Source organism: Bombina bombina, chromosome 2 (genome assembly GCF_027579735.1).
Source record: "Bombina bombina isolate aBomBom1 chromosome 2, aBomBom1.pri, whole genome shotgun sequence".
Taxonomy (NCBI): Eukaryota; Metazoa; Chordata; class Amphibia; order Anura; family Bombinatoridae; genus Bombina; species Bombina bombina.
This window is the reverse complement of record NC_069500.1, coordinates 652,221,067-652,236,102: the sequence shown is the minus strand read 5'-3', so window position 1 is coordinate 652,236,102 and position 15,036 is coordinate 652,221,067. Positions and strand designations below refer to the sequence as shown.

General features: G+C 38.4%; 1 protein-coding gene across 2 annotated transcripts in view; it reads left to right on the top strand.

Moving 5' to 3' along the window:
* Positions 1-15,036, top strand: part of IFT74 (intraflagellar transport 74) — a 414,649-nt gene that overhangs the window by 354,663 nt on the left and 44,950 nt on the right. For both annotated transcript variants that reach the window (XM_053702593.1, XM_053702594.1), the window contains 2 exons: positions 2,018-2,071; positions 14,474-14,571. In XM_053702593.1, coding sequence (XP_053558568.1) covers positions 2,018-2,071; positions 14,474-14,571 — 152 coding nt within the window. The remainder of the gene's footprint in view (positions 1-2,017; positions 2,072-14,473; positions 14,572-15,036) is intronic.

The following is a 15,036-nucleotide window of genomic DNA, read 5'->3' as shown; positions in this document are numbered from 1 at the left end:
TGGACTCGTCATATCTTGTAAAAGAAAAGGAAATTAATGCTTACCTGATAAATTTATTTCTTTTACGATATGACGAGTCCACGGCCCACCCTGTCATTTTCTGAGACAGGTCTTTATTTTTGTTAAACTTCAGTAACCTCTGCACCTTGGCTTTTCCTTTCTCTTCCTAACTTCGGTCGAATGACTGGAGTGGGAGGGAAGGGAGGAGCTATATATACAGCTCTGCTGTGGTGCTCTTTGCCTCCTCCTGCTGACCAGGAGGCGATATCCCATAAGTAATGATGAAATCCGTGGACTCGTCATATCATAAAAGAAATACATTTATCAGGTAAGCATAAATTTCCTTTTTATAAAAGTTTAGTGACCCAGTAATGAGGAACCTACCATGGAGAGAGCAGCCAGGGAAGAAGTCCAGTCCCTTTGCGGAAACCACTGACTGCCCTCCCCTGCTACTAGTACATTTAACGTAAGGCATTTGCACAGCTATTAGCCACAATTTTGATTTTTCAGTTATTACATTTGTTATGTCAGCAATTTTTCACAACATAAATGCACCCTCAGGTGCTTATGTATGCATACTGCGCATTCACAGTCCCCCTAGATAAACTGTTATGGTATCTATGTATGTTTGAGTATATGTATGTATGTGTGTGAGAATATATGTGTGTATGTGTGTGAGAGTATATGTGTGTATGTATATTTATATAGGGGAGATTACAAAAGCCTGTGTCACCCTGGGAAAGTATGAATTTTGTGGGTGCTGGTTTAGGGTCCCAGGAAAGGGGAGACCTTGACGTGGTCCTGGGCTTGATCCTTTGGCGTCAAATGTAACTGACTTCCTCCAGTTTTGCTTTTAAACATTACTGAGTATCTGCTGGCGAGTGCCAGGTTTTCTGTGTGTTGTGTTTATAATGTTTGTAATGTTTTCCTGCGGGCCTGTCACCCATGCTGTTCAGGGGTTAACTGCCTGGGTTGCTGGGAACTGTGCAGCTGTCGGTCCATTTCTGTGTTATATATACAATATATATATATATATATATATATATATATATATATATATATATATATATATATATAAATATATATATATATTAGTGCCGCACACAAGCGGTATCAAGCCTGCACACAGAAAAAAATAATTGCATGCACGGAAAAAATAATTCAAGGGAACATTGGTCTAGGGAAATTTTTGATTCTTGTTTCCCAACCTGTGTCTCAATATGGGTAGCTTTAGCATATACCAACCAGTACAGAGCATAACATCAAGCCGAGAGTGTATAAATGAAACCAAGATTTATATTTGCCTTTAAATGAAAGTCTCCACCAGAGTATCATATAGAGGCCCTCCCTGTCACCATTTCTGTGTGCCTATTGCCGGGTCTGTTTTTTTCTGGGACAATCCTCTCTCCTCCCTATCTGTCCAAACTGATCCTAGATTGGCTGTAACTAATGCCAGCAGCTAAAGGTGAAATACCTTGACAGCTAAGGGGGGGGGGGTTCTACCTACTGTTAGGTAAATGAATGGCATATTTCAATATTGTATAAATTAATTTAATTATTTATGTCTTTAGATTTTGTACTAAAATAAACTTTTGTATTTCAAATAATGAAAATATGTTGTTTTTTCCTTTGTTATTTACACAACAGTAATGGTCAACTTCGTAACACATGGTTGCCATAGATTAATATATGTCCCTTAAGGCTTCTAAAATATTGATGTATTGGTATCAAACACACAATTAGTTTATTTTTTAAAAATGTGCAGTGGAACAGGGCCCGGTTTAGGCAATCTTGCAGGGTAAGTCTATCTGCTGTTCTCTCCTTTAGAGGGTTCACTTGAGTCAACTTTGATTGCCCACCCAAAAGAAGTCTCAAATCACATATTTTAGTTGCTCTTTTTCTGGAGCCACAAAATTGCTTTATTTTGTTAGCTAATCAAAGTGGACAGAATATATACATTTCTATAGAGATGTGTGTATTTCCTTTGTGAGAAATAAACAATCGTTTCCATTTCTAGGTGAAAAGAAGCAAAAGTATATGGAACTAAAGAAAAGAGAAGAGAGCATGGATAGTAAGTCACCATATTTTGTTGCCAAATTGAAAGTTTAATTTTAGTTAATTATACTCTGTGGAATGTAATTTGTCTGAATAATGGATATTGTTTACATTGTTTCTTTATGTATTACAAAGTGCAAATCATTTACTTAGATGTTGATTTTTACTCCAGTTGTGAATTTTGCTACCTGATATTAGTTGGTTTAAAGGCCAACAAAAGTAGCTCATTTTAAATTGGTAATATAAACTGTTTCTCAGCTGCCGCAAATCAGTTAAAGGGACTGTGTACCCCAGTTTTCATATACTGTAACTGCATGTATTAGACACTACTATAAGGAAGAATATGCACAGATACTGGTCTAAAAATCTAGTATAAATCCTTTTAAAAAAAAATTTTAGAAGCTCCCAGTGTAGCACTGTTGATGAGGTTAGGCTGGGACACCCAGTGAAAGGGGCTGGGAAATCAGGGAGAGCAGGCACTCCCCTTCCCAGCATATGAAAAGACAGATTACACAAACAAGAGCAGCAGGACTCTGTAGACCTGGGTCTGCATCTGATATTTTGAGGGAAAACTAGAAAACTATACATTGTTACAAAAACACTTCCAGATAGGCTATATAAATGGATCATCTACAAAACATTTATGCAAAGATCTAGTATATAATGTCCCTATAAGTCTGCGCGCTTGAGACCCATATGAAAATATTATTACTGTTGTTATTAATAATTATTATTTACAGCTGTAATACAACCTAGACCAGATGTTCTTAAGCAATTGTCAGATTTGTAATATTTACTGTTATTTGTGCATTTAGTTTCTTTATAAAATACACCAAAATGTCCAATGAAATCAGCATTTGTCTGTATTTTGCACAACGGGATATGTTATCCAAATGAATATTTATCCAGCAGTACATTTTTGTGCTGCTTTTAAACTCAAAACAATATGCACAGTATGATTGTGTTAGTATGTATATTTTTCTTTGATTTCACTGCTGTTCAATGCTTTATTGTTCTCTTAATATATGTATACAGTTTTTTTTAAATAAGGAAATTGATTTTATAATCGTTTTCTTGGAGAATTTGCTTTCAAAACAATATGTTTATTTATCTATATGATTTCCTCAGAGAGTTGTGGCTTCTACTTAGTGCAGGAGAAATAGCTTGACAGGAAATTTCAGTTTCTTTGTTTCCTGTATTTTTTTTATTTTTTTTCCAAAATCCACTTGGTATCAGTAGTTAAAAAAAGAGCTTGTCCCAAGGTTTCAGTTTCCACTTCCATAGTTTTCATGTTTCCTCATTGTTCTAGAAGCATGTTGGCAGATATATTTTCTTCACCTAAGGATTCTTCATTTTCTTTGAGAGCTACATTTCTCTACTTTTATACTTTACAGTGTGTAAATTTTGCCAGCCAGGTGGCATTATGGAGTAGACGAGTGGGAGCAGTATAATATTTTCTATTCTATAATTCTATAAAAGACTATCCAAAGCACAAATTAATTTGTATTTGATAATAATTTGTGCACTAAAAATTGAACATTTTTAATATTAGCTAATTTTAGCTTAATATTGGCTAATATTTTAGCCGGGTGGTCAGTAAAATCAGCACCCACTAAAAAATTTTGGTCCTGGGGAGAACACTGCTTTAAATTCTTTAAACATATTAATATTAAATACTTTTTCATGACTTATGTTTTGCATATTTCCTTCTAAATACAGGGAGAGTCCACAGCTGCATTCATTACTTTTGGGAATACAGAACCTGGCCACCAGCAGGAGGCAAAGACACCCCAGCCAAAGGCTTAAATACCTCCCCCACTTCCCTTATCCCCCAGCCATTCTTTGCCTATCGTCATAGGAGGTTGGCAGAGAATTGTCGGAAAATTACGGAGTAAGTTGCTTATGGAGGGTAGTACTCTTCAAAATGGGACTGGAGTTTTTAGTAGTCTTGTCAGTCTCTCAGTGAGAGCCTTGATGAAAGTTAGAGTCCGGAGATGCAGGGAGAGTCTTTCTGCGAAACCATCCCTACTCATTAACAGCTCCATAAGCAATCAGCATTGACGAGTTTCGCTGCCTGCTTTTCTGCATTCAAGTCCATGTCAGAAGCGCTGCTACATTCTGTCAAACTTGAAGGACTGTGTTGCTGTTCCATGGCATAGATTCCGGTAAGATCGTTGCAATTTTTACATGCATGTAATGTTAGAAGACAGGCTACTCAGTGGGACTCCTTTATCTTTATGGAATCAATGGTTAATATCTCCTTAGGGGGAATATTGAACATCATGTTTGTTATGTGATTTTGACTGCTTTTGTGTAGAGACGTTTGGGGCTTATAGGCTATTACAGAACGTACAGGTTAATTTTCGAGCTGCGCCGTTTTATTGGACTGGCACTTTTTTCTTTAGCGGGAGTGAATCCTGCATGTTGCACCACGTGAGCGGGTGCAGTCACGTTTTTCTTTCCCATTTCCATATTCCTGACCGAGCGTCTGTGAAGAGGATCCGTTTTCTCTACCTGTCTAGGTCATAGGAGGTGGTGAGTGCTCCAGCCATTGGGGGTGTAAGGTGCCAGTGTTTTTTTTGTCCATAATCTACTTAGTCAAGTTATGGAGGATTCCTCTGATTCAGATTTTGATAACCTGTGTATATTGTGAGGAGACCCGGGTTACCCAGCCCTCTCAATTATTTTCCGTATACCGCAATAGGGTGTTCTGATCTTCCCATGTTGGGACATTAGAGAACACTGAGCCATCCGCCTCTGAGGATTCTGCATCCCGTGAGGTGTGTTCCCTAGAATCTTCTGTTCCTACACAGGCGGTTGTGCCGCATACCGTTACACCTTCTCCAGAAGGAGGCCTTTTTCCACCAGAGGTTACTATGCGGTTTCGCATGGCCATATCTCTGGCCTTAGCGCATTTGCATCTTCCTGCCACGTGCAAGCGAAGGCTTAATCCATGTACTCCTGCCCAGGGTCCGACATGTAAGAGTACTTTGGTATCTGATCTGTCTTCTGGGGAAGCAGTGTCCTCTGAGGCCCCGGATACTCAGATGGAGGTGAATTTTGCTTTTAAATTTAGAATGGCTCACCTGCGTTTACTTCTGAGAGAAGTTTTGGCGACATTGGAGGATCCTAGTTCTGATCCGTCAGCTGAATCTTAGATAGCGAGCTTGTTTAGACGACTGGAGGGATGGTGATCCTTTTCCTTATCGTTTCTATATTTGTTATTTCTTTGTTTTTGTATCAGATTCCCAGTTCGGAGCTCTTGAGGAATTGAGTCGCATGACAGGCTGGACCTGTGGGTTTCACTTTCCCTTGGGCTATCTCTTGTGTGTGCTTGCCTAATTTCTTTTCTAATCCGGTTAGGATAAATTTTATTTTCCTTTTATTTTTTTGAGCATGAGATTATTGTAGAATCTCTTCTTAGGAAGACTTTTCGCCTCTGGGATTCTAGTACTAGAGATTTCATGGTCGCAATTGATGGAATCTTCCGGTGAAAGTTCCATAAAAAGATTAAAAAAAACAAAGAAGGTTGTCTCTGGTCGGGGTGAGGTTCCCTCAATATATCCGAGACTATGTTTAAGCTTCGGAGCTTATATGTTTTTCTGTTATTATTCTCAGTTTTCTGGCCCTGTTAGAACTTTAGAATTTTCCATCTTGAACAGATATGTTGTATCCTACATATCGGGCTGGTCCTGGTTGGGTATTAGTTATCTCTGTTCTTTTTGTGGTTTATAAAAGATATGTTGTATCCTAAATAACAGACTGGACCTGTTTGGGTACTAGTTTGCCTCTCTTCTTTCTTCTTCTCAAGAGGTTGTTTTCTTATTCCTTTGGCCCAGAGGTAGCCCTTCTTTCCTAGATGTCCAGCTGGTCCTAGTTTGATTCATCTTGGTTGGGCGTATGATGTTGAATCATATGCTGTCCAAGTGGCCTACGAGTTAATACCCTGCTCAGCAGAGTTGATTTCTGCTGTGGCAGTTTTCTTTAGGAGCTAAGTTTTGCCTCTCCGGACGAGAGGAGGACAGGTGACTTTTTTTGGAGTCTTTTTCTCGTTTCCTTTTTGGAGGTGTGACATTTTTTCCCCTCTATTGGTGCTCCATAGGGGTTCTCTTGTTCTATTTGGTTTCTATGCTCTATATGCAGAGCTTATTTCTTCGGCCTCTTGAGGGTTGATATATACGGTTCTCTATTCCCTTATTCAGGGAGATGGATACTTTTCTGTCTTCATGTTGAACATGTTGAACTCCTGCCCTTTCCATCCTTTGCGTTGGATTTAGATTGGAGTTCTTAGGGTAGACTCCAGGGTGGTTCTTTGGATGCTGTTTGATCTTTCAGGCAGGAAGTCTCTTTAGGCCTTTTTGAGTTAAAGTACTCTATAGGCTTGCCCTGCAGTTTTCCTTCGGACCTTTTTGGTACTGTGGGTGGGTGATGTTTAGCTCAGTCCGATTTTTTTGTCTTGGCATTGTTGCTTATCTATCTCCAGATTTTCCTAGATTTCTGGATAGTCCGCACCGGTCTCCAGTATGCGATATTTCTTTCCCTGTTCTGGGAAAATTACCTTTGGTCTACTGGGGCGGTTTTGTCTTATCACTTCCATGGAAGTGGGAGAGTGTCTTCTGGGATTCCTTCTGTTTTCTTCTAGGAAATCTTCGGCCACTCTTCCTACTCTGAGGACCTGGTCTTCTGCGTTTGTACCAGTTGGGTTCTTTCTGAAGTGGATCTTTTTCCTGACTCTGGGAGTTCAGCAGGAGTATGAGGGACTCTCCTTCTGTGTGTCCCTTTGATCTGGATTCCCAAAAAGGGTTTTTCGAATCTGGACCTTTGGTGTAATCCGATCTAGGTTCTCTGGGTGTCCGTGCCTATCCCAGTTTTTTTCTCGTGGTGAGGGATTCTTAAGTAGATCTCTGGATCTTTTTGGTTCTTAGGAAGTTTATTCTTCCTTGTTCTCTTTGTCTATGTCACCCCTTTTGGGTTGACTCAGTCTGACAGGGTCAGTGTATCTGATTGCTCCTTTTGTGCTGTGATTCGTTTCGTGGTTTGGTCTTCTCCATTATGGGTGCTCCATTATTATGGAGTTTGGCAGGGTCTTCACCCTTGGTGTTTTTGTGTATCCGTGAGAGGGGTTTTTCTTAAAGATGTCAGTCCTCTCATCAGCTTGCAGCTGGTGCCTCGTTATAATTTTGGGATGACAGCCTTCCCCCCCTGTTTTGGTGGGGTGGTGTTGGTTCTCTTCTTGAGGTTCTCTCTGGTCCCTTTCCAGGGTGTCCTGGAGAAAGGGTTTCTTAGCCAGTTCTTGATAAGACGGCTTGTTCATAGCCTGAGGGTTAGCCTGGCTACCCAACAGGCGTGCAGTTACGGGTTGTATCATCCATCTCCTTTTGTACTGGTAGGTAGGCTCCTAAACAGATCTAGATATCTGTTTCTGTTCTGTTCCTGAGGTTTATGAACCTTTGGTGTTCATTTCCTTTTGCTAGACACGGACTGCTGTCAGGTATTTGCATTCTTTTTTATGTCCTTTCTGGACCTTAGACTTTTTTGTCATGGATTTGCATCGGTTCTTTGTATCGATACAGGAGATGGTCCTTGAATTTGTCTATTCATTGACCTGTTCCATTTCTGGAATATCTCTACAGGTCCTAGTATCTCTTGCATTCTGGTAATCCGCTTTCTTTATGGGTTTTCATTCTATAGAGACTCTTTCTTCTGGTTCTGCAAGGTGCTTCTCCCTCTGTTTGTTCCCTTTTTTTCTGGGATCGTGCCTCGGGGTCCTTTCAAACCTCTTTAGTATAGTCTGTTTGTTTCTGTGTATCTTCCTTTTCTGAAGTGTAAGGTGTTGGGAGTTTTGGAGGTCCTTCTTCGCTTGACCTCGTAGACAGCGGGACTCTTGTCTCCTCAGAAGTTTTTGTGCTCATCTTGGGATCAGTGATTTTGTGTGGTCCCTGACGTGGGCTTTTCCGGTCCTAATTGTTGGGCAGTTACTTGGTCCTCCTAACATTTGTTTGGGTCCTTTGCTTCTGTTGAATCAGTTTTCGGGAGATGGGGTTGTTACAGGCTGTGGTGCCCTCAGATTTGGCCGCCTTTTTGTTACCCCCCCCACCCCCCATGTTAGCATTCTGTGTTCTCTATATCTTGGGTATGGTTTTCCCAAAAGTAATGAATGCAGCTGTGGACTCTTCCTGTATTTAGAAGGAAAACAAAAATTATGACTTACTAGATAATTTCCTTTCCTTCGATACAGGGAGAGTCCACAGCTCCCGCACGTGCTCTCCGAAGGGCGGCCCTAAATTTAAATTGTTTTTTTCTGGCACCTTTTTCACCCTAATATTTCTCCTACTGTTCCTGGAACAGTTATGAGGATAACAGGAAAAGAGAGTAAAAAATTGCTTTACATGAAAAGTTGCAAATAGAAAAAATAAAATGAACTGTTTGAATCTATCTTTTTCCTCCTTAATGTAATGTATTAATGTAAAGAAGTACAACTCGGAGATACACACACACACACACACAATTCCAATGCCTCAAAAAGTCATGCGTGATACTTTTAACATTTATATATGATCTATAGCAATATTGTGAAAATTTACAGTCATTTGTGGAGAATTGTATTAAAGGGATACTAAACCCAATTTTTTTATTTCATGATTCAGATAGAGCATGCAATTTTAAGCAACTTTCTAATTTACTCCTATTATCAATTTTTATTTGTTCTCTTGCTATCTTTATTTAAAAAGTAGGAATTTAAAGCTTAGGAGCTGGCCCATTTTAGGTTCAGCACCATGGATAGTGCTTGCTTATTGGTGGATACAGTTAGCAAACCAATAAGCAAGCATAACTCAGGTTCTCAACCAAAAATGGGCCGGCTCTTAAGCTTTATATTCCTGCTTTTTAAATAAAGATAGCCAGAGAATGAAGAAAAAATTATAATAGGAGTAAATTAGAAAGTTACTTAAAATTGCATGTTCTATCTGAATCATTAAAGAAAAAAATTGAGTTTAGTATCCCTTTAACTAGAGATAGATGACTAAAGATAGAGTGCAAAATATAGAAGTACTCTTAATGTTTAATTGGATTTTTTGGTGTATTTTATACAGAAACTAAATGCAAAAAGTAGAGAGAAAAAAATCTATAATACAGAAAGTTCTACATCTTGGCTCAATCTTAGCTTATGCATACCAGGTAAGATTCCTCATCCAAGGAGGAATGGACAGAATTTAACCACTCCCCCTTTAACACCTTAAATATAGTTCCCCTTAGAGGTTTCTTCATTGTTATTGAATGTCCATCTCAGGATGAGCAACTAGGGAAGGGATCCTGGTAAGTATTAGCTAGTATAGGACCAGATATATAGCAATTTCCGTATTTTAGATCTCTGTTTTTAGTTATCTTGGTTAACATAGTTAATAACCAGTGGTGGAAATTAGTACAAAGCAGTGCACATATTGGGTGGGAAAAAAAGATTCAAAAAGGGAATATGGTGCAAAAAGTCTAATTATTTATAGTGGCATAACAATGTAATCTATTTCTTCCCAAATGTTGCTGAAACTCAATGTCCTGCAACCTACTTGTAGTGAGGAAATTATGTGTTAAGAATATTCCGTACTGCCTTATCTGGCATCCAAGGTGTTAACCCATCACTCAACCTGGCCCCAAACCCTAACTATAGCTCTAATCCTAACAGTTATGATTCTCATTTACAACAAGATTTTCTATAAGGGTTCTAGAATTAAATAGAAGGCTTACATCACATCATTGGCCACCAGGATCTTATCTGTGATTTTACTAGCCTAAAATCTAAGAAAGAAGTCATCACCCTTTCAGGTGAAACATCACTCCACTTGGGCTTTGGTTTCATCACGGACTGGGAATGCTGAATCCTCAAATGAATAGTTGTGCGAGGTCTTCCTTGCATACATCCACTATCTTTTATATGGGAGTTACTCCAACCAGTAGCTGAATATGACACTGGAATATTTATATTAGTTGTAATAAAAAATACCCTGACATAGTGCTTATTTGGGGCTCGATCCGATAAAAATCGTCGCCCGCAAAAGCTGGCGACGCCAATATTTGCGCTGGTTTGGTATCACATATACAGCGTAACCTAGAAGTTACGCCCGTATATTTCTGCCGTCGCCGTAGTTTTTTGGGCCATAGGCAGGTATACGAAACACGCGCAGTTTGGTATCCAATATACAGCGTAAGGACTTACGTGGCGAAAATGTAGAAATCTTACTCCATTTTCACCTTGCCACAAAAAGCAGCCGTAAGAAGCCTTACGCTGACTATTGGAGCCCCGTAACTCCCTAAACTAGCTGCTAAATAAACCTAACGCATGCGCAATGTCTATCTACCTGTCAACCGCGATCTGCTAAATAAAACCTAACACCTAACGCATGCGCAATGTCTATCTACCTGTCAACCGCGATCCCCCGCCGCAATCCCTAATAAAGTATTTAACCCCTAAACCGCCACCATCTACATAGATTAACCCCCTACTGTGAGCCCCTAAAACCGCCACCATCTAAATGATCTATCCCCTACTGTGAGCCCCTAAAACCGCCACCATCTAACTGATCTATCCCCTAATGTGAGCCCCTAAAACTGCCACTATCTAACTGATCTATCCCCTAATGTGAGCCTCTAAAACCGCCACCATCTAACTGATCTATCCCCTAATGTGAACCCCTAAAACCGCCGCCATCTACCTGATCTATCCCCTAATCTGACCCCTTACACCGCCGCCAGCTATATTAATATTATTAACCCCTAATCTAATATCCCTAAAGTAATAAGCTCTATTACCAGCCCTTAAAAGGGCCTTTTGCGGGGCTTTGCCCCAAAGTTAACAGCTCTTTTGCCCTATAAACTGCCCTCCCTATACCGCCGCCACCTATATTAATGGTATTAACCCCTAATGTAAGCCCCTTACACTGCCGCCATCTATATTAAAATTATTAACCCCTAATTTAATCTACCTACCCCGCCGCCAGCTATATTATCTATATTAACCCTAGTTAATATAGTTATTACATTATATATATATTAACTATATTAACCCTAATTATATTAGGGTTAATATAGTTAATATAGTTACTATAGTATTTATATTAACTATATTAACTCTATCTAACCCTAACACCCCTAACTAAATTCTTATTAAATAAATCTAATTTATATTATAAACTAAAATATTCCTATTTAAATCTAAATACTTACCTATAAAATAAACCCTAAGATAGCTACAATATAATTAATAATTACATTGTAGCTATGTTAGGGTTTATATTTATTTTACAGGTAAATTGTTAATTATTTTAACTAGGTATAATAGATATTAAATAGTTATTAACTATTTAATAGCTACCTAGTTAAAATAATTACCCAATTACCTGTAAAATAAATCCTAACCTAAGTTACAAATATACCTACACTATCAATAAATTAAATAAACTACAAATATCTATCTAAAAATACAATTAAATAAACTAAACTAAATTACAAAAAAAAACAAACACTAAATTACAAAAAATAAAAAAAAGATTACAAGATTTTTAAGCTAATTACACCTATTCTAAGCCCCCTAATAAAATAATAAAGCCCCCCAAAATAAAAAAAAATCCCTACCCTATTCTAAATTAAAAAAAGTTCAAAGCTCTTTTACCTTACCAGCTCTTAAAAGGGCCTTTTGTGGGGGCAAGCCCCAAAGAAAACTGCTCTTTTGCCTGAAAAAAAAAACACAATACCACCCCCCAACATTACAACCCACCACCCACATACCCCTAATCTAACCCAAACCCCCCTTAAATAAACCTAACACTACCCCCCTGAAGATCTCCCTACCTTGTCTTCACCACACCGGGCCGAACTCCTCATCCGATCCGGGCGATGTATTTATCCAAGCGGCAGCAAAGTCTTCTTCCATCCAGCAGCATCTTCCATCAAACGGCATCTTCAATCTTCATCGTCGCTCCTCCGACGCGGAGCATCCATCCCGGCCAACGACTGAACGACTAATGAGGTACCTTTAAATGACGTCATCCAAGATGGTGTCCGTCTAATTCCGATTAGCTGATAGGATTCTATCAGCCAATCGGAATTAAGGTAGAAAAATCTGATTGGCTGATTGAATCAGCCAATCAGATTCAAGATAGGATAGACTCCTATCAGCCAATCGGAATTCGACGGACGCCATCTTGGATGACGTCATTTAAAGGTACCTCATTCGTCGTTCAGTCGTCGGCCGGGATGGATGCTCCGCGTCGGAGGAGCGCCGAATGAAGATTGAAGATGCCGTTTGATGGAAGATGCTGCCGGATGGAAGAAGACTTTGCTGCCGCTTGGATAAAGACATCGCCCGGATCGGATGAGGCGTTCGGCCCGGTGTGGTGAAGACAAGGTAGGGAGATCTTCAGGGGGGTAGTGTTAGGTTTATTTAAGGGGGGTTTTGGGTTAGATTAGGGGTATGTGGGTGGTGGGTTGTAATGTTGGGGGGTGGTATTGTGTTGTTTTTTTCAGGCAAAAGAGCAGTTTTCTTTGGGGCATGCCCCCACAAAAGGCCCTTTTAAGGGCTGGTAAGGTAAAAGAACTTTGAACTTTTTTTAATTTAGAATAGGGTAGGGAATTTTTTTTTATTTTGGGGGGCTTTATTATTTTATTAGGGGGCTTAGAAAAGGTGTAATTAGCTTAAAAATCTTGTAATCTTTTTTTCATTTTTTGTAATTTAGTGTTTGTTTGTTTTTGTAATTTAGTTTAGTTTATTTAATTGTATTTTTAGATAGATATTTGTAGTTTATTTAATTTATTGATAGTGTAGGTGTATTTGTAACTTAGGTTAGGATTTATTTTACAGGTAATTGGGTAATTATTTTAACTAGGTAGCTATTAAATAGTTAATAACTATTTAATAGCTATTATACCTAGTTAAAATAATTAACAATTTACCTGTAAAATAAATATAAACCCTAACATAGCTACAATGTAATTATTATTTATATTGTAGCTATCTTAGGGTTTATTTTATAGGTAAGTATTTAGATTTAAATAGGAATATTTTAATTAATAATATTAATATTAGATTTATTTTAATAAGAGTTTAGTTAGGGATGTTAGAATTAGATAGGGTTATTATACTTAATATATATATATATATATAATATAATAACGATATTAACTATATTAACCCTAATATAATTAGGGTTAATATAGTTAATATATATAATATAATAATTATATTAACTATATTAACCCTAATATAATTAGGGTTAATATAGTTAATATAGCTGGCGGCGGTGTAGGGGGATTAGATTAGGGGTTAATGTATTTAATATAGCTGGCGGCGGTGTAGGGGGATTAGATTATGGGTTAATAATTTTAAAATAGATGGTGGCGGGGTAGGGGCTCACTTTAGGGGGTTATAGATTTAATATAGCTGGCGGGGGGTCCGGGAGCGGCGGTTTAGGGGTTAATAACTTTATTAGGTTGCGGCGGGGTTTGGGAGCGGCGGTTTAGGGGTTAATACATATTTTATTGTTAGGCTAGTGAGGGGGGATAGCGGATAGAGGGTTAGACTTGTCGGGCTATGTTAGGGAGGCGTGTTAGACGTGTCGGGCTATGTTAGGGAGGCGTGTTAGACAGTGCGGGTGATTTCATACTTTAGTCAGGTTTTGTAGGCGCCGGCAGTTTCTAACGTGGCGCAAGTCACTGGCGGCGCCAGAAATTTGTACTTGCGCAGATTTCAGGACATTGCTGGTTTATCAGACTTACGGCATGTTAGCAACTGACGGCGCCGTATATTGGATAGCTCAAGTTGCGATCTGAAACTGCGGGCGACGCGGGTTCCCTCGCTTGCGCCGCAAACTACGCCGTATATCGGATCGCACCCTTGGTGTGTCTTACTTATATTCTGTTTCCTAGAGACAAGTTCTGGAACAACCCACTTTCACTTGTCTAACTTGGTTATATGTGACCTGATGCAGGCAGGAGAGGAAGAAGTCCCCTAAAGACATCTCGGAAACTTCTACCTTTTTCAAATAGTAATGAGCCATGTATCTAACCAGTATCTGAATAAGACATTACTTTTGGTATGAGGAAATTGATTTATATGTTTTTAGTTTTGTTTCACACAACCTATCATAATTCTGAGTCATTTATAATATATGTATTCTGTTGTACACAATTAGTGATTTGTCATATATAAACATTGGGGACATTTGTAAGGTTTAAATCCTATATTCAATCAGTGGTTTTACCAGGTTTAGTAAAGCTGAGTCAGATTAATTTGACCTATTCTGACTTTTCAATATATTGAATAGCATTTACTTACTTCACTTATTTCATTCAGACCCTATTATTTAAGAAGTATAGTTGATTCACCAGTTAGAATAATGTATTTCTGACACATATTATTGTACTTTTAAAGGATTCCTTGAAAATTTTGAAGAAAATAAAAATCAAGAGCTTGAAAGGAAGTCGAACATAGAATCAAATATTATTGCTTTATTAGAACATTCAAGTAGGGTGAGTGTTTGTTTTTCTTTAATGTTGTTTAAATAAATTTTCTGTGTTAACATGGATTTTCTAACTATGCCCATGTTTGAAATCCAATGTATGTACAGTGTAATAAAGAGACACGAAACCCAAACTTTTTCTTTGTGATTCAAAAAGACAATACAAATTGTATCAACTTTCCAATTTACTTATATTATCCAAATTGCTTCATCCTCTTAGTATCCTTTGTTGAAGAAGCAACAATGCACTAATGGGACACATTTGGTGAGCCAATAACAGGAGGTATATATGTGCAATCACCAATTAGCAGCTCCTGAGCCTACTTAGGTATCCTTTTCAACAAAGCATACCAAGTAAACAAAACCAATTTAAAAATATGTCATTTGGGGGAATTTCAAATTGCATGCTCTCTCTGAATCAGGAAAGAACTAATGGAAATAAACCAGTAGAATTGTTGTTAATAATACATTGTGA